Source organism: Podarcis vaucheri, assembly GCF_965113315.1.
Source record: "Podarcis vaucheri genome assembly, chromosome: 6".
Lineage (NCBI taxonomy): Eukaryota > Metazoa > Chordata > Lepidosauria > Squamata > Lacertidae > Podarcis > Podarcis vaucheri.
In genome coordinates, this window is record NC_138764.1 from 107,275,449 (window position 1) to 107,292,803 (window position 17,355).

General features: G+C 56.6%; 1 protein-coding gene across 1 annotated transcript; it reads left to right on the forward strand.

The window, feature by feature from the left end:
* Positions 1-684: 684 nt before the first annotated feature.
* Positions 685-14,868, forward strand: CD40 (CD40 molecule; the record flags this gene model as incomplete). The annotated part of the gene is made up of 9 exons (XM_082226539.1): positions 685-744; positions 1,709-1,793; positions 4,237-4,362; positions 8,241-8,387; positions 8,886-8,979; positions 10,227-10,288; positions 12,751-12,885; positions 13,543-13,568; positions 13,704-14,868. The coding sequence occupies 9 exons, from the start codon at positions 685-687 to the stop codon at positions 13,851-13,853; spliced, it is 885 nt and encodes a 294-aa protein (XP_082082665.1). The 3' UTR covers positions 13,854-14,868.
* Between the last annotated feature and the right edge of the window lie 2,487 nt (positions 14,869-17,355).

The following is a 17,355-nucleotide window of genomic DNA, read 5'->3' on the forward strand; positions in this document are numbered from 1 at the left end:
GGCAGGAGCAGCGACTGAGCAATGGGAGCTCACCTGGTGGATTCGAACCGCTGACCTTTTGATCAGCAAGTCCTAGGCTTTGTGGTTTAACCCACAGCGCCACCCGCATCCCTTGAGACTCCTTAGGGTAGTGATAAAATGGGATATCAAATCCAATTTCTTCTTCTTCTTCTCCTCCTCCTCCTCTTCCTCCTCCCGCATCTATTTCTGCAACCGCAGCAGGCGCTGCAAACTCTCCAGGGGCTTGACTCCCCCGGCAAAGGCGCCCTCCTCCTTTGTCTTCCGAGACAGACGGATGCCAACCCTGGGCGGGGGTTCCCAGGGGTCCTATAGTCCAGCCCGCTTGCAGTGCAGGCGCCTCAGCCGCAGGATCCCGACAGCATCGTGGGCATCATTTGGGCGCAGCTGCGAATGGTCCCTAAGCGCGGCGCAAGGGGCGCCCCGATGTCCCGAGGGGGCTGAAAGGTGCCGGGCCCGACCACCGCCGAGCCGGCCCCTCCTCGGACCCGGGCGAGGAGTCCCGCGCCTCCACCGCTCCGCTTCTCCTGGAAGGGAGATTCCGGGCTGTCGTGGCCGCGGGGGCGCCGCCTCGGAGGGGCTCCGCCTCGCCGGATTGGCTGGCTGAGGACGCCGCCCCCCGGCCCGGCCTTATAAAGGGGGCGCCGCCCGCCGGCCAGAGCAGAGATGCGGTGGCGCCTGGTCCCCTGGACGGCGGTGTGGGGCGGCTGCGCCTTCCTGGCCTTGGTGAGTGGCGCTTTCGCTTTCGATTCGAAAGGGAGGGAGGGCGCCGCGCCCACCCCTGTCCTCCCTCCCAGTTAGAGACCCCCGGGCGAGGGGCGGGCGGGCGGGCAGGCGGGAGCCCATCCCGGGAAAGTCCCCCGCGCCGATCCAGCTCCAGTTCCTCTTTCGGCGCCTGGGAATCCCCCTCGTCCCGGAGCTGCTGCCTCGCCCTTTTCAAGGGGGGGGGGTCCTCACTCTAGTTGTGACTTGATCGATTTCCCAAAGCGATCCCCAGCCTAGATCCCGGCAGGCTTCGCAGGTCTCCCCAACCTAGATCCCCAAAGTAAACCGGTGCGCCCTCCGCGGCCCCCTCTCGCCCCTCTGGCCACTGGGGGGGGGCGGATCTGGACTTCACGGCCCTCTTCTTCTCCCGGCTGGCATTCCTGCATTGCAGAGGGTCCGACTAGATGAGCTTTGGGGGTCCCTTCCCGAACTTGACGGCCCCTTCGGACGGAGCAGTGCCAAGCCGCGTCCTGGGGGGACGGGGAGGGTCGCCTTCCTCCTGCTCCTTCCGTCTGGCGAGGCGGGACCGCTGCCCGCCCCCCCAAGCGCGCCGCTCTGGGGACCCGAGAGAGAGAGAGAGCGCGACCCTGCCGGGAGCCAGGCTTTCCTTTCCCCGGCGGCTCAGCCTCCCGGCAGGTTCCCTTGGGCTCCCCTGCAGCTTGGAAGGGGGGCGGACTGCCCCCTTTTGGGTCTCTCTGGGCGGATGGAAACCGGACCCCGAAGGGTGGGCTAAGCGGCGGCCGGACCCCGCATCTCTCGGGGGCGCAGAGGTTTCCAAGGCAAGCGGCGCCCAGATGCGCTTTGCTCCTGGCGCCGGAGAGAAAGCCTTGCGTGGCGCTTGGATTGTGGCTTTGGGGGGAGCGGGGGTGTGTGTGAGGATGATGAAGATGGGGCTGTGACTAACCCTCCTCCTCCTGCGGTGCAGGGCCTGGCGTTGGAGCTGCGGGGCCCGAGCTGCTCCGCCACCGAGTACCAGGAAGGGGGACGGTGCTGCCAGAAATGTGGTCCAGGTAAGAAGCTGCGCGGACGCGACTCTTGCTTTTCCTCTTGGGGCTCCTCCGACCCCCCCCCCGTCCAAGAGCCTCGGGGGGCTGGGGGGGGCTTCTCACGGGAGGCGGGCAAAGGGGCGATGTCGACAGCACGGTTTCTTTATCAAGTGACACGCCGCTTATGTGCTTTGTAACGGCTTTGAAGGGGTTTGCGCTGATGAAATCTACGGGGAAAGCCGCACTGTAATTAAAGCACACAATCGTGATTCTTTCACGGCATTAAAAACCCCTTAATTAAAAGACACAGCTAAATCAGCCAATTAAAAGGCTTTCCAATTAAAACAGTTCAAAATCAGTTGATACAGTTAAGATTAGACGTTTGAGCTGAGGGGAATGTTTATACCTATTTATTGCGTTTCTGTCCCTGTTTTCTTCAAGGGGGTCTGCTTGGTTCTCTCCCCCCCCCCTCCGTCTCATTTAATCCTCAGAACAGCCCTGAGAGGTAGCCTAGGCGGAGAGGCAGGGACTGGTCCCCAAGATCTTCACGGCTGAGTGAGGATTTGAACCCTGATTTCCCACGCCCAGCGCTCTAACCACTGTGCCACACTCTCTTGAATACAAATGACTCTCTGAAAATCAGAGTTGCATAGACAGCCCACCTGGGCAGATTCCACCCCCCAGTAGCACTTTTCCTCACAACCTTTGAGCCAGTTGGGGAATCGCAGACTAGGAAGGGACCCCCAAGGGCCATGTAGACCAACCCCACAATGTCTCTGGAAATAAAACTGCCCCAGTCCAAAACCTCCCCCCCGGCCCTCCTCCTGTCTCTGCAGCAACACACCTGGGCCATTCAGGACCAGAGGGAGGTGGGGGCCCCTTGGGGCTGCTTGGGCCAGATCCTCCTGGGCAGGGTTGTCCAGCTGTCAGTCATACAATGTCACTATGACATTTACACGCGGGTTGTCCTGCCCATTTGCCTAAACTCCTTGCGGAGCTGGAGGAAACCCCAGGGAGAATCCTAAGGAGCTTGAGGTGACATACATGGCTCCCCCCCCCCCAGTTAATCCCCACAACAACCCTGTGAGGTAAGTTAGTCTGAGAGAGGGGGGCAGTGACTAGCCCCCAAGGCCACCCATTGAGTTTTGAGCCCTGGTCCCTTCCCAGGTCTCAGCCCAGTACTCTAACCACTGAGCCACACTGCCTCTTAAGATGCAGCAGTAAAAGGGGGGGGCGATGAGGAAGAGAAAGAAGCTTCGTTTGCCCCTTCATTCTCTCCCCACACCTGCTGTGTCCGCTGGGGGGGGGTCGTGGGAAGGATGGTCAAGCCAACCTGGGCTGCCCCTTTCAACCTCTGAGGACCGAAAGGATGAGGGCAGCTCTGGGAGGGAGGAGCGGGTGCCATGGGATGGAAATGGGGCCCCCTCCTTGCGCAAGGGGGAATGCCTTGTTCCGGGAAAGGAGCCCTCAGGACCCGGTTCTCCCTGGGAAAGCCCATCCTTCTCAGTCTGAAGGCATCTCTAGGGCTGCTCAGGATTTCTCCACCCTAGGAAGAAGAGCCTGTGGCTGGATCCGGCCAAAGGCCCACCGAGTCCAGGCTCCTGCTCTCCCCGTGGCCGACCAGATGTCCGTAGTGGGGGAAACACAGGCGGGATTTAACACAAGAGCAATTCTCCCCTCCTGTGGTTTCCAGCAACTGGGATTTCATTTTCATTTTCACTTTTAATTTGTATATCCCCTTCCTATATTACTGTACAAGAGGCAGTTTCCAGCCTCAAAATATACAACAAAGAACACACACCTACAGCGGTGGCCAAACTCGGCCCTCCAACTGTTTTGGGACTACAATTCCCATCATCTCTGACTGCTGGTCCTGTTAGCTAGGGATGATGGGAGTTGTAGTCCCAAAACAGCTGGAGGCCCGAGTTTGGCCATAATAAGCTAATCCAATACTATACCGTCATCATCAAATGTAACTTTGAAATGGAAAGACTTATAGCAAATAAAATAATATTCAATAATCTATTAGAATATGACAGTACATAATACAATTAACTCTCAAAACCTCAGCAAATGGTAACAGAAATTCACGCTTAACAATTACAATAAATATTAAACAATGATCAATGAAAATAACTACAAGTTGCAGTGCATAAAATACCACAATATACAAAATAATGTGAAAGGATGAAATCGAGGAACAAAGACACACAACTTCTAACACTACTTTTTCCTGTGGGAGGGTGTTCCATAGGCCAACTGCACCTCTCCTGCGTCCTGAATCTCCCAGGGGAGGGGGACCTTCCAAAGCGTTTCCCCATACCAAGCAGATGTCGCTCTGCTGCTGAGCCCTGGCCCCTTCCTGCCCACCCACCCCAGTCCATGCCAGTCTCCGCTGGAATCGCGCCTGCCCCCCTTTCCCTGCCCGAGGGGCCAGCGCTCACTGGGTCTCCTCGTGTGTTTGCAGGCACCAAGGTGCAGGCGCTCTGCTCCGAGAGCTCAGAGACGCGGTGCGCAGCCTGCGAGGCTCAGCACTTCCAGGCCGGCTGGACCAAGGAGAAGCACTGCTCCCCACAGGCCTATTGCGACGAGAGTAAGTGGGGGTCCTCTGCGTGTGTCTCCTTCTCCCTTCCCCATCGGACAGACTCTGGCCATGTGCTGCTTCCAGAGGCGGCTCTGCGCAGCCCACTAGCGTATCGTGGAGTTGGAGAGCTGGAAACAAGCCCCTTTGGTTTCAGATGGGTATCCGAGTCTACAAAGCCCAGGGCACAATTTTTCATGGCCCTCTAGGGCCTCATTAGGGACACGGGTGGCGCTGTGGGTTAAACCACAGAGCCTAGGACTTGCCGGTCAGATGGTCGGCGGTTCGAATCCCCACGATGGGGTGAGCTCCTGTTGCTCGGTCCCTGCTCCTGCCAACCTAGCAGTTCAAAAGCACGTCAAAGTGCAAGTAGATAAATAGGTACCACTCCAGCGGGAAGGTAAACAGTGTTTCTGTGCGCTGCTCTGGTTCGCCAGAAGCGGCTTAGTCCTGCTGGCCACATCACCCAGAAGCTGTATGCCGGCTCCCTCGGCCAATAAAGCGAGATGAGCGCTGCAACCCCAGAGTCGGCCATGACTGGACCTAATGGTCAGGGGTCCCTTTACCTTTAGAGCCTCATTGGCTGGAGGTGTAGAGCAAAATATACATCAGGAGGCTTCGTTTGGTCAGAATCGAGTCTATACTTCCGGAGTTAATAATAGACTCATAGAATCTATAGGAGCTGGAAGGGGTCCCATGGGTCATCTAGTCCAACCCCTGCAATGCAGGGATCACCATTAAGTATCCATGACAGATGGCTATCCGACCTCTGCTTAAAAACGTCTGAGGAAGGAGAGCCCACTGCTTCCCCAAGGGAGACTGTTCCGCTGTTGAATAATAATAATAATAATAATAATAATAATAATAATTTATTATTTATACCCCGCCCATCTGGCTGGGCCTCCCCAGCCACTCTGGGCGGCTTCCATAAAAACCAAAAATACAGTAAAATATCACACGTTAAAAACTTCCCTGAACAGGGCTGCCTTAAGATGTCTCCTGAATGTCAGGTAGTTGTTTATCGCTTTGACATCTGCTGGAAGGGCGTTCCACAGGGCGGGCGCCACTACCGAGAAGGCCCTCTGCCTGGTTCCCTGTAGCTTTGCTTCTCGCAATGAGGGAACCGCCAGAAGGCCCTCGGCGCTGGACCTCAGCGTCCGGGCAGAATGATGGGGGTGGAGACGCTCCTTCAGGTATACTGGACCGAGGCCGTTTAGGGCTTTAAAGGTCAGCACCAACACTTTGAATTGTGCTCGGAAACGTACTGGGAGCCAATGCAGGTCTTTCAAGACTGGTGTTATATGGTCTCGGCGGCCGCTCCCAGTCACCAGTCTAGCTGCCGCATTCTGGATTAGTTGTAGTTTCCGACTCACCTTCAAAGGTAGCCCCACGTAGAGTGCATTGCAGTAGTCCAAGCGGGAGATAACCAGAGCATGCACCACTCTGGCGAGACAGTCCGCAGGCAGATAGGGTCTCAGCCTACGTACCAGATGGAGCTGGTAAACAGCTGCCCTGGACACAGATTTGACCTGTGCCTCCATGGACAGCTGTGAGTCCAAAATGACTCCCAGGCTGCGCACCTGGTCCTTCAGGGGCACAGTTACCCCATTCAGGACCAGGGAATCCTCCACACCTGCCCGCCTCCTGTCCCCCAAAAACAGTACTTCTGTCTTGTCAGGATTCAACCTCAATCTGTTAGCCGCCATCCATCCTCCAACCGCCTCCAGACACTCACACAGGACCTTCACCGCCTTCACTGGTTCTGATTTAAAAGAGAGGTAGAGCTGGGTGTCATCCGCATACTGATGAACACCCAGCCCAAACCTCCTGATGATCTCTCCCAGCGGCCGCATGTAGATGTTGAAAAGCATGGGGGAGAGGACAGAACCCTGAGGCACCCCACAAGTGAGAGCCCAGGGGTCTGAACACTCATCCCCCACCACCACTTTCTGAACACGGCCCAGGAGGAAGGAGCGGAACCACTGTATAACAGTGCCCCCAGCTCCCAGCCCCTCAAGACGGTCCAGAAGGATGCTATGGTCGATGGTATCAAACGCCGCTGAGAGATCCAGCAGAACTAGGAAACAGCTCTCACCTTTGTCCCTAGCCCGCCGGAGATCATCAACCAGTGCGACCAAGGCAGTTTCAGTCCCATGATGAGGCCTGAATCCCGACTGGAAGGGATCCAAATGGTCCGCTTCTTCCAGGCGTGCCTGGAGTTGTTCGGCAACCGCTCGCTCAATCACCTTGCCCAGGAATGGAAGATTTGAGACTGGGCGATAGTTGGCCATCGTGGCCGCATCTAAAGATGGTTTTTTAAGAAGCGGTTTAATAACCGCCTCTTTCAGCGGGTCTGGGAAGGCTCCCTCACGGAGGGAAGCATTCACCACCCCACGAAGCCCATCGCCCAGTCCTTCCCGGCTAGCTTTTATAAGCCAGGATGGGCAAGGATCCAGGAGACAGGTGGTTGGTTTCACTCGTCCAAGCAGCCTGTCCACATCCTCGGAGGTAACAGATTGAAATTGATCCCACTCAACTTGACTAGACAGAGCTCTAGCACTCTCCCGCCCCGGCCCTGCTCCCACGGTGGAGTCTACTTCTTCCCAAATCTGGGCGATTTTATCTGCAAAAAACTTTGCAAAATCATTGCAGGAGAACATGTGGCCCGTACTGGGCCCCGATGTTGCAGGTGGTTCCGCTAAATTGTGAACCACCTGAAAAAGTCTCCTGCTGCTGTTTTCTGCAGATGCAATAGAGGCGGTGAAGAAATTCTTCTTCGCCGTCGCTATCGCCACTTGGTAGGCTCGACGTTGAGCTCTAACCTGTGTCCGGTCAGATTCGGAATGAGTTATCCGCCACCGGCGCTCTAGCCGTCTCAACGATTGTTTCATTGCCCTCAGATCCGTGGAAAACCACGGGGCTGTCCGGGCTCCATGCAATCGGAGAGGGCGCTTCGGAGCCAAACAGTCAATAGCCCTGGTTAACTCCACATTCCAGCGGGCCACCAGGGAATCAGCTGAAAGGCCATCAACATGGGATAAAGCATCCCCTACCACTCTCTGGAAACCATTTGGATCCATTAAGTGGCGGGGGCGGACCATCCGAATTGGTCCCACCTCCCTGCAGAGGGGATGGGTCGCAGAGAAGTCCAGTTGCACCAGGAAGTGATCTGACCATGGCACTTCTTTCGTTTCGCTTTTACTTAGTGTCAGATCACCAACATCCATAGAGGTAAACACCAGGTCCAAGGCATGTCCGTGGCTATGAGTTGGGCCAGACTTATTCAAGGACAGCCCCATGGAGGCCATGCTTTCCACGAAGTCCCGAGCGGCCCCTTGTAAGGTCGTGTCGGCATGGATGTTAAAATCCCCTAGGACGACCAGGCTAGGTGTCTCCAGGAGAACATCCGCCACGACCTGAAGCAGCTCGGGCAGGGAATCCTTGGCGCAGCGGGGAGGTCGGTACACCAAAAGGAATCCTGTACTGCCCCTATTGCCCAACTTCCAGAACATGCACTCAGAAAACTGGGTCTTCCCAGTTGAAACTTTCTGACGGCCAGAAAGTTCTTCCTGATGTTGAGTCGGAATCTCCTTCCTTGTAACTTGAAGCCATGGGTTCGAGTCCTACCCTCTGAAGCGGTACAAAACAAGCCTGCTTCATCTTCCATGGGGCAGCCCTTGAGATATGGGAAGGTGGCTCTCAGATCTCCTCTCCGCCTCCTCTTTCCCAGGCTATACTCACCCAGATGCTTCAACCGCTCCTCATCAGGCTGGGTTTCCGAGGCCGTGATCTCCACCCTCCCCTCTCTCTTCCCTGCGCATCTGCTTGGCTGCTGGACTCAGATTCAGCTCCAAGGCTCTCCTTCTTCTCCTTCTCTCCCCCTCCTCCAGATGCCGGTTTCCTTGTGTTCATGGAAGGGGACGCCACGCGGAACGTCGTCTGCCGCTGTCGGACTGGCACCCACTGCTCCAGCCGGGAGTGCCTGACCTGCAGGGTGAACCGAGAGTGCCCAGCGGGCGAAGGCGTCCAGCGCCAAGGTGAGCAGAGGCTGTTGCCAGAAGGAGGAGGAACACGAGGGGCTGCTGGGCTGGGCTCCCTCCGTCGTGCGGTGGAATTACTCACTCTGCACATGCTCACATCCCAGGGATGAATCGAGCTCATCCTTTCTATGCACAGATGCAGAGGCAAGCCCCACATCCTCTCCCATGGTATCCTATGGGTCCCATGGATGCTTTTGTTACAATTCCAGCATTTCCTGGGGTTGGACTCGATGACCTTAGGGGGTCCCTTCCACCTCTGCAATTCTCGGCTGGGGATTGTGGGGTGTGCGGAAGTCAGCTGGACTTTCCCTGGTGGTGGGATTTCTCCCCACACCCAGACATCCCTGGAGGGGCATTGCTGCAGGAGCTGCATGGACCCCCAGGCCCCCCACCCTACAGATATGAGGGCTACTAGAGCTGGAGCCTGTGGCCCCAGCCCCACACAGGATGCCTCAGGACCCTGGCGTGTGACGCTGCCTCCCGTGTTCCTTCCAGCCAATCATCTGAATGACACAGTCTGCGTGGCCTGCCCTCCTGGCTCCTTCTCCAACATCTCTTCTGCCACCGCTCGATGCCAACCCTGGAGCAGGTGAGATGAGCGGGGGCGGTCGACCTGGAGGCAGTTGGATGGCAGCTAACAGATTGAGGTTGAATCCTGACAAGACAGAAGTACTGTTTCTGGGGGACAGGGGGCGGGCAGGTGAGGAGGACTCCCTGGCCCTGAATGGGGTAACTGTACCCCTGAAGGACCAGGTGCGCAGCCTGGGAGTCATTCTGGACTCACAGCTGTCCATGGAGGCACAGGTCAATTCTGTATCCAGGGCAGCTGTCTACCAGCTCCATCTGGGATGCAGGATGAGACCCTCCCTGCCCACAGACTGTCTGGCCAGAGTGGTGCATGCTCTAGTTATCTCCCGCTTGGACTACTGCCATGCGCTCTATGTGGGGCTACCTTTGAAGGTGACCCAGAAACTGCAATTAATCCAGAATGCGACAGCTAGACTGGGGACTGGGAGTGGCCGCTGGGACCACATAACACCGGTCCTGAGAGATCTGTATTGGCTCCCAGTACGCTTCCAAGCACAATTCAAAGTGTTGGTGCAGACCTTGAAAGCCCTAAATGGCCTCGGCCCAGTATACCTAAGGAGCGTCTCCACCCCCATTGTCCAGCCCGGACACTGAGGTCCAGCTCTGAGGGCCTTCTGGCGGTTCCCTCACTGTGAGAAGCAAAGCTACAGCGAACCAGGCAGACGGCCTTCTCAGTGGTGGCACCCGCCCTTTGGAATGCCCTCCCTTCAAATGTGAAGGAAATAAGCAGATATCTTATCTCTGAAAGACATCTGAAGGCAGCCCTCTTTAGGGAAGTTTTTAATATTTAATACTGTATTGTTTTTAGCACTCAATTGGAAGCCGCCCAGAGTGGCTGGGGAAACAGTCAGATGGGTAGGATATAAATAATAAATTATTATTATTATTATTATTATTACGCTGGCACATTGCAGTTGGGCAGGAGACGCTGGCAGACTCTGCGTGACCGGGTCTTGCTGGGAAAGGAAGTTGCCTGCATGGCTAACCGTGCGGTTCATGCAAATGTGAGCAGCTGAGCCCAGGTGCCAGTTTAAGAAAAGCAGCTCTGCGTGTGGGGTGGGGGTGGGATTTGGAGTCAAGCTGCTTATCTGCATCTCGGGGGGGGGAGGGGGGAGGCCTCCACGTGCCGCTGCTTCTCTCTTCCAAACCAAAACGGGGGCTTGCGCCTCTTGCCGCCTGCCAGGGCTTCGCTTGTGAAATGCTCATGTGGTGCAAACGCTTCTTAAGAGTCTGCCTCTGTCTCCGCAGCTGCGAGGACGGAAAGATGGTGTGGCTGGCAAACGGGACCCACAGTTCAGATGTGGTTTGCGGTGAGTGAGCTCCCAGCCAGAGGTGTGGGCTTGGCAGGGGCTGCCAGAAGGGCTGGTGCCTTGGGCACGTAGAGGGGGACTTTCTCTTCAGCCTGAAAGGTACCGTGTCCAGGTTTGGATATAGGCAAACTGGATGGGTCTTGAAACCAAGTCTGATGAGGAACGGTTGAAGGAGCTGAGTATAGGGAGATAAACTTTATTTGCATTAGCCAACAGCCATGGCAACATAAAACAAGCAATATGTACAAATAGCAATGTGTAAAAAGGGCACTCAAATGACCAAGATTATCATTCAGATAGTGGCCCTTAATCTCATTGCACCCTTGATAAACCTAGCAACCTTTGCTGTTGTCTGATCATTTTGATCTGATAAAATAAAGAACAATGTGGCCTCAGATGGATGGCCTGGGATGATAAGTGTGGAGCTGGGTACCGTATTTTTCGCCTTATAGGACGCACCGTCCCATAAGGCACACCTAGTTTTTTTGGGGGGAAATAAAGGGGGAAAATTTTATTTCCCCCCAGAGCTCAGCGCGCCCAGCCTTTGGCATGCAGGCAACTCTCCGCAAGCCGTGGGAGCCCGTGGGAGCTTGCGGAGATCTGCGCGAAGCCTGGAGAGTGAGAGGGGTTGGTGCGCACCGACCCCTCTCGCTCTCCAGGCTTCAGCGAAAGCCTGCATTCGCCCCATAGGATGCACACTCATTTCCCCTTCATGTTTGGAGGAGAAAAAGTGCGTCCTATGGGGCGAAAAATACGGTATGTTCAGCCTGGAAAAGAAGAGACTCGGAGGAGATGTGAGAGGCGTTGTCAAATATCTCCAGGGCTGCCCCATGGAAGAGGGAGCAGGCTTGTTTTCTCCTGCCCTGGAGGGTGGGACTTCAGGTTACAAGAAAGGAGGATTCCAGATGAACATCAGGCAGAACTTTCTGATCACAAGAGCTCTTGGACGGTGGGGTGGTCTCCCCTGCGAGGTGGTGGGCTCTCCTTCCTCCGAGGTTTTTGAGCAGAGGTTGGAGGGCCGCCTGCCAAGGATTCTTCAGCTGCCATCCCTGTATTGCAGCTGGGGTTGGGCTGGATGACCCTTAGGGTCCCTTCCAGCTCTCCACGTCCATGAGGGGCGGGTCGTGCTGGGGAAATACCTTCTCCTTTTCTCAGCTGCGATATGGGGGGGGGGGGCAGGAACACTCTTGCCTGGAGGGGGCAGGGTAAGGACTGCTGGCAAGGCTGCTCCGCACAGCCCCCCCCCCCCCCGGAACGAAGAAGCTGTGTCCGGCTGTTCTTGTGTTTTGAGGCTGGGCTGAACAAGGAGGCCAAGAAATTTAGCCCAGAAAGAGTAGAAGTGAAGCTGGCAGATGTCTGGAACAGGGGAGGGGGGCTTCATCCTGCTCAGTTGCTGCTGAGCCTTAAAGGGGCTCCTTCCTATGCTTTCATTGGCTCTTACGGTGTTTGTTTACTGCATTCATACCCCCCTTCCAATTAAATCCCCACAACAACCCTTTGAGGGAGGTTAGGCTGAGAGGCAGAGACTGCCCCCCCCAAGGCCACTCAGTGAGCTTCCGGGCCAAGTGTCAGGATTTGAACCCTGGTCTCCCAGGTCCTGGTCTGATGCTCTAACCACTGCACCACACTCTCCTTATCCTTTCTTCCATTTCTGGCCCAGGGGCCAGTCCAGCCCACCTCACAGGGCTGTTGTCAGGATTCAACGGGGAGAGGGAGACCCACGCACAGCCCCCTTGAAAGGTGGCCTGTAGATGTAAGAAAGAAATAAATAAAAACAAGAGACCTGCTCACACTGTCTGGCTCCATCAGCTGAGACGGATCCTGTGAGTCAGGATTTGCTGGTGCTTCAGGGAACTCCCAGTGAGCCTGGGGCATCAAGCAGGGCAGGATCTGCCCCGTCCTGCCCCTCCCAGGGCTCCACAAATCTCCCTCTGCAGGCTGCGCAGTGGCCTCCCATTAAAGACGCAGCGCTGATCCGGACCAGCCGCTTTATTTTTAACTCCGCAGCGTTCTAAAAATAAGGTGTTTTTCCTTCGAGAAAAAAGCCACCCTTCACAATAACTCTTTAAATGGCTGCCTTTAAGAAACCTTTAGCGAAAGCTAAATTTGTTTTGGTTTAACTCTGCTTGACGCCTTTCTGATCGCCCAGCGCCTAATTGTCTTCCTCCGCTGTCGGGCACAAAGAGGAGGTCAGTGCAGAAGACCCAGAAGTATTTAAGGGCTGTTTGTTCGATGGCTGCGCCCACTGAGGACATCCAAGCTGGGGGCAGCGGGGGGGGGAAGTGGGGGGGGGAGAGGGGTTGGTCCCAGAGGATTCCTGTGCTGGGGGGGGATTGCAGGGGGTTGGTCTAGATGGCCCTTGGGGGTCCCTTCCAAAGCTGTGATTCTGCCCGCAGGGGTGTTCCCGGGTTGCCGTGGCACTGGGGGGTTTCATGTGGCTCCTTTCCTGCACCCTCCCACAGGTGTCCTGCCCACACAGCCCCCCCAGGAAGAAGCCGGAAGGACCCATGTGCTGCTGGTGGTTCCCCTGGTGGCCATCCTTGGGCTGCTGGCGGGGGCTCTGTTCCTCCTCCGCCGCCGCCATCGGAGGCGCCAGGGTGAGTCGCTGGGCGGGGGGCTGGTGCTTGGGAGGGGGTCTGAAGGGGGGTCCCTGGGGGCAGGGCCGGATTGAGGTTGGAGGCGGCCCTCAGCTCCTGAAGTTAATGGGGCCCTTTCTATGTCCAGCTGTCCTTTGTCCACAACAAATGGTCACTGTTTTTTGCGTTGAATAGATGCTAGATGGTCATTGATGGACCTCACAGGTATTTCAAGCCATTTGCACATCACAAAGTATGCATTGCATCAAAGTAATTGTTGAACTGAAATACAATTAAGAACCCGGGATATTTGAGGGAACAGACTAGCAGGCGGGGCCCATGACTTACATCATGGTTACATCAACTGTTAAGAAGAGTTTCAGGTTAAGAACGGACCTCCGGAATGAATTAAGTTCGTAACTAGAGGTCCCACTGTAAAATAAAACCTACACACAGCAACAGTGTTTTGTGTTGTGTTGTGTAGGTCTGCCTGCCTCTCGGGGTCCCCTAGCAGCGGGATCCCGTAACAGAAAGTTGGGTGCTTTCGTTTCCCACTCTTTGGGGTGAACTCCCTTCTCCCAGGTGCCCTTCCCCTGAGGGTTGTAGTGTGCCCCCCCCCTCAAAACCAGCCAGGGGTCTCCCTATCCAGCCTTGACTCTTTCCCTTTCTCCTGCCTAGATCTCTGGAAGCCTCCCCTGAATCAGGTGAGTGAGCAACAGGGCCTTTGGGGAGGGGGCTTCTGCTGCTGTTGGCAGCAGGTGGGAGGCCCCGGTCCCGGACGCTGCTGCATGTCCCTGCCTGCTGAACCTGCCCCCCTCTCCCTGCCTCTCTCTTCCCAGCCAGAGGCCCCCTTGGTCCAGGAGAGGCCGCAACCGGAGGAGGTAGAGGACCTTGCCTTTCCCGCTCAGGAGACGCTGCTTGGGGGCCAGCCTGTGGCCCAGGAAGATGGCAAGGAGAGCCGCCTCGCCGAGCAGGAGCAGCAGACCTGAGCCCCCCGCCTCCCTCATCTCTGCCCCCCCCCCCACCGCCGGCTGGCTCTGGGTGCTTCCCTCCAGGTCCTCCTCCTCCTCCTGCAGGGCTTTGTCCTGGACCCCCCTCAAAACCAGGGTGGATGGGGCTTGCCCCGGTGGGGGTGGAGAGGGCCTGCCCGCCAGAAAGTGGGAGGGGTGAGGTGGTATCGCAGGGGGTTGGACTAGATGACCCTCAGGGACCCCCCTTCCAGCTGTGATTCTAGGGCAGCAAAGGCACCTTCTGCCCTTGCCCTGCTTCTGCTGCAGCTGCCACCTTGGCAGCAACCCTGCAGACCTGGTGGGGAGCAAAAGGGCACCTTGGAGCTGAACCTCTAACCATCGAGGGGCTTCTGTGCAGCAGTCAGATAAACTCCCGGCTTGGGGGGGGGACAGCTGTGTGTTCCCCACCAGCCAGGAATTATTCCTCGTTCCCCAAGAGTTGCCCCCTTTTCTCCTGCTCAGCCGTGGAAGGGACTCTCCTTCCTTGGAGGGTTTTCAGCAGAGGCTGGACGGCCATCTGCCAGGGATGCTTTCGCCGAGATTCCTGCATTGCAAGGGGGCTGGACTGGATGACCTTTGGGGGCCCCTCCCAGAGAGACTGGCAAAGAGAGCAGCTTCAATGGGCTTTGCCCTCTCTTAGGTGGGGGAGCGACCTGAGCCTTGCAGAATGGCCTTCTCCCGCAGAGTTGGGCAGGGAAGGGGAAGCAGCCCCAAAGATACGGGGTGTGGGGTATATTGGGTTCACAGCCCTCTGCCTCTGTGGAGCTCCTGGAGCCACGCTCTGGGCTGGTTGTCCTGGGCGGCAAAGGTGTCACTTTAAACGGAGAGTGTAAATTCATGGTTTTTATAGGAAGCCTTTTTTATAAACCATTTTTAATAGGACTGTGTTGTGGGTGTTTGCTGTTCTCTTCCGGCCACAGAAAGTTGGGGATAATAACTTGCTTGTACAATTCCTCCATCTTCTCTTCCCTGCAAAAAAACATTTTATTGTTTTCACTGATTTAATTCAGAAGCAACAATCCATATTCCGCAAGCCCACCCCAATTTCTGTATCTGCCATGTCGGTCTACGTGGGTCAAGCCGCCTCCATCCTTCAAGGGAAGGAATGCCTTTCTTCTTTCATGTTTTTATACTGTATTTTATGCTGCTTCTACAATTAAGTGCAGTGGTACCCCGCAAGACGAACGCCTCGCAAGACGGAAAACCCGCTAGACGAAAGGGTTTTCCGTTTTGGAGGCGCTTCGCAAAACGAATTTCCCTATGGGCTTGCTTCGCAAGACGAAAGCCCATAGGGAAATCTCCGGGACAGCGGGGAAGCGCAGCGCGTCTTCCCCACTGTCCTCGGACCTCCTCCCGCCGCCGGCTTCGGAACGAAGCTCCGATGCCGGGCGGCGGAGGGGGAACGTCTCCTCCCGCCGCGCGGCATCGGGACGAGGCTCCGATGCCGGGCGGCGGAGGGGGAACGTCTCCTCCCGCCGCGCGGCATCGGGACGAGGCTCCGATGCCGGGCGGCGGAGGGGGAAAGCCTCCTCCCGCCGCGCGGCATCGGGACGAGGCTCCGATGCCGGGCGGCGGAGGGGGAAAGCCTCCTCCCGCCGCGCGGCATCGGGACGAGGCTCCGATGCCGGGCGGCGGAGGGGGAACGTCTCCTCCCGCCGCGCGGCATCGGGACGAGGCTCCGATGCCGGGCGGCGGAGGGGGAACGTCTCCTCCCGCCGCGCGGCATCGGGACGAGGCTCCGATGCCGGGCGGCGGAGGGGGAACGTCTCCTCCCGCCGCGCGGCATCGGGACGAGGCTCCGATGCCGGGCGGCGGAGGGGGAACGTCGGGCGGAGGCTTTCCTGAAGACTTGGGGTGGGAGGAGGGTTTTCCTTCCCACCACCAACATTCAGAATGCTGTTCTGAATGTTGGCGGTGGGGAGGAAAAACCCTCCTCCCACGCAAGCCCCGGGAACAGAGGGAAAGCGCTGCGCGCCTTCCCCTCTGTTCCCGTACCTGTCCTGAAGGCTTGCGGTGCGGAGAAAAGCCCTTCTCCGCACCGCCAGCCTGGCAAGCGGTTTCCCTAGGAACGCATTAATTGATTTTCAATGCATTCCTATGGGAAACCGTGCTTCGCAAGACGAAAAACCCGCAAGAAGAAAAAACTTGCGGAACGAATTAATTTCGTCTTGCGAGGCACCACTGTGTTTTATATTTGTTGTTAGCTGCCCTGAGCCTGGTTTTCTGAACCGGGAAGGGCAGGGTATATATAAAAATGTATTTATTATTTACTTGTTTCATCCCGGAAACTGAATGTGTCTCTTGAGCACACACACACCTGACTTGCCTCGTGTGGGGGTCTTCAGTTTGGGGTCGGTGGCAGAATCTCTGCCGTACCCCCAGTGCCACCTTCTCCTGCCTGGGGGTGGGGGGTGGGCGAAGCTGGAGGCTGTGGGTTCCTGCCTGGGCAGGAGAGCCATGCCAGGAGAGGCCAGACGCCTCTTGCATCAGAATGCCTCTTCAGAGAATCGTAGAATTGGGAGGGACCCCAAGGGACATCTAGCCCAACCCGCTGCAAGCCCACTAACAGGGCATCAGTGATGTGGCGTGGGTTGCCAGTGCCTGGGGCAAGGCAAATGTGCTTGGCACTGCCTGCCGATAGGCTGGAATGAAGGGGCAATAGCCTGGCGCCTACTCGAGTGGCACCCGCGAGCGTTGAGCAGGATGGGGGATTGGTTGGGAGTATCTTTCTAATGCCCTGCAGAGGGCACCCTGGCAACCAGCCGTCACCCAAATCTGCTCCTTGTTCTGCCCATGTGAAGATTGGGATATTTTCTGTGTGAGGGGTCCACTCTTTTTTATTGCTACTTACTTTTTTCCCCTTTAGAAATTTTGTGCCCCTAAGAGTTTTGCACCCAGGGCAGCCGTCCCTGTGGCTTTGCCCCTGCTATGCCACCGCAGGGCATGGGAGCAACTGCCCTCCTTCCTGCTGTTGCCCCAGTAGCTGGTGATTTAGCCTTGAGCCTGGTCCATCACTGGCAGGAGGATCCTTCTCCCTGAATCTCCCCAAGGCCCTCCAGAGGGTTGCTGCTTGCCCTGGGTCTGGTGTTGCCAGGTGAGCTGTAACCTGCCTGCCTGCTGGGGCAACAGACAGGAGGGAGAAGCAACCTTTTGAACAGACTGGAAGGTGGGGGAATCCATGGCTTGGACTAGATGACTCTTCCAATTCTAGGATTCTTGATTCATTGGAGGTTTTTAAAGGTTGGGTGGCCACCTGTCAGGGAAACTCTTATTCCTGCAATGCAGGAGGTTGGAGGTTGGACTAGATGACCCCTGGGGATCCCATCCAACAGTGCAATTCTGTGGGGTGTTCTTTTCCCCTGTATTTACTTTCTGGACTTCTTCCATTGTGAATTACCTGTGTGTGTGTTGATAAATCTGGATTTTATTATTATTTTGATTTATATAAGTAGCTCTGATCTTTGGGGGGCTCTGCCTAACT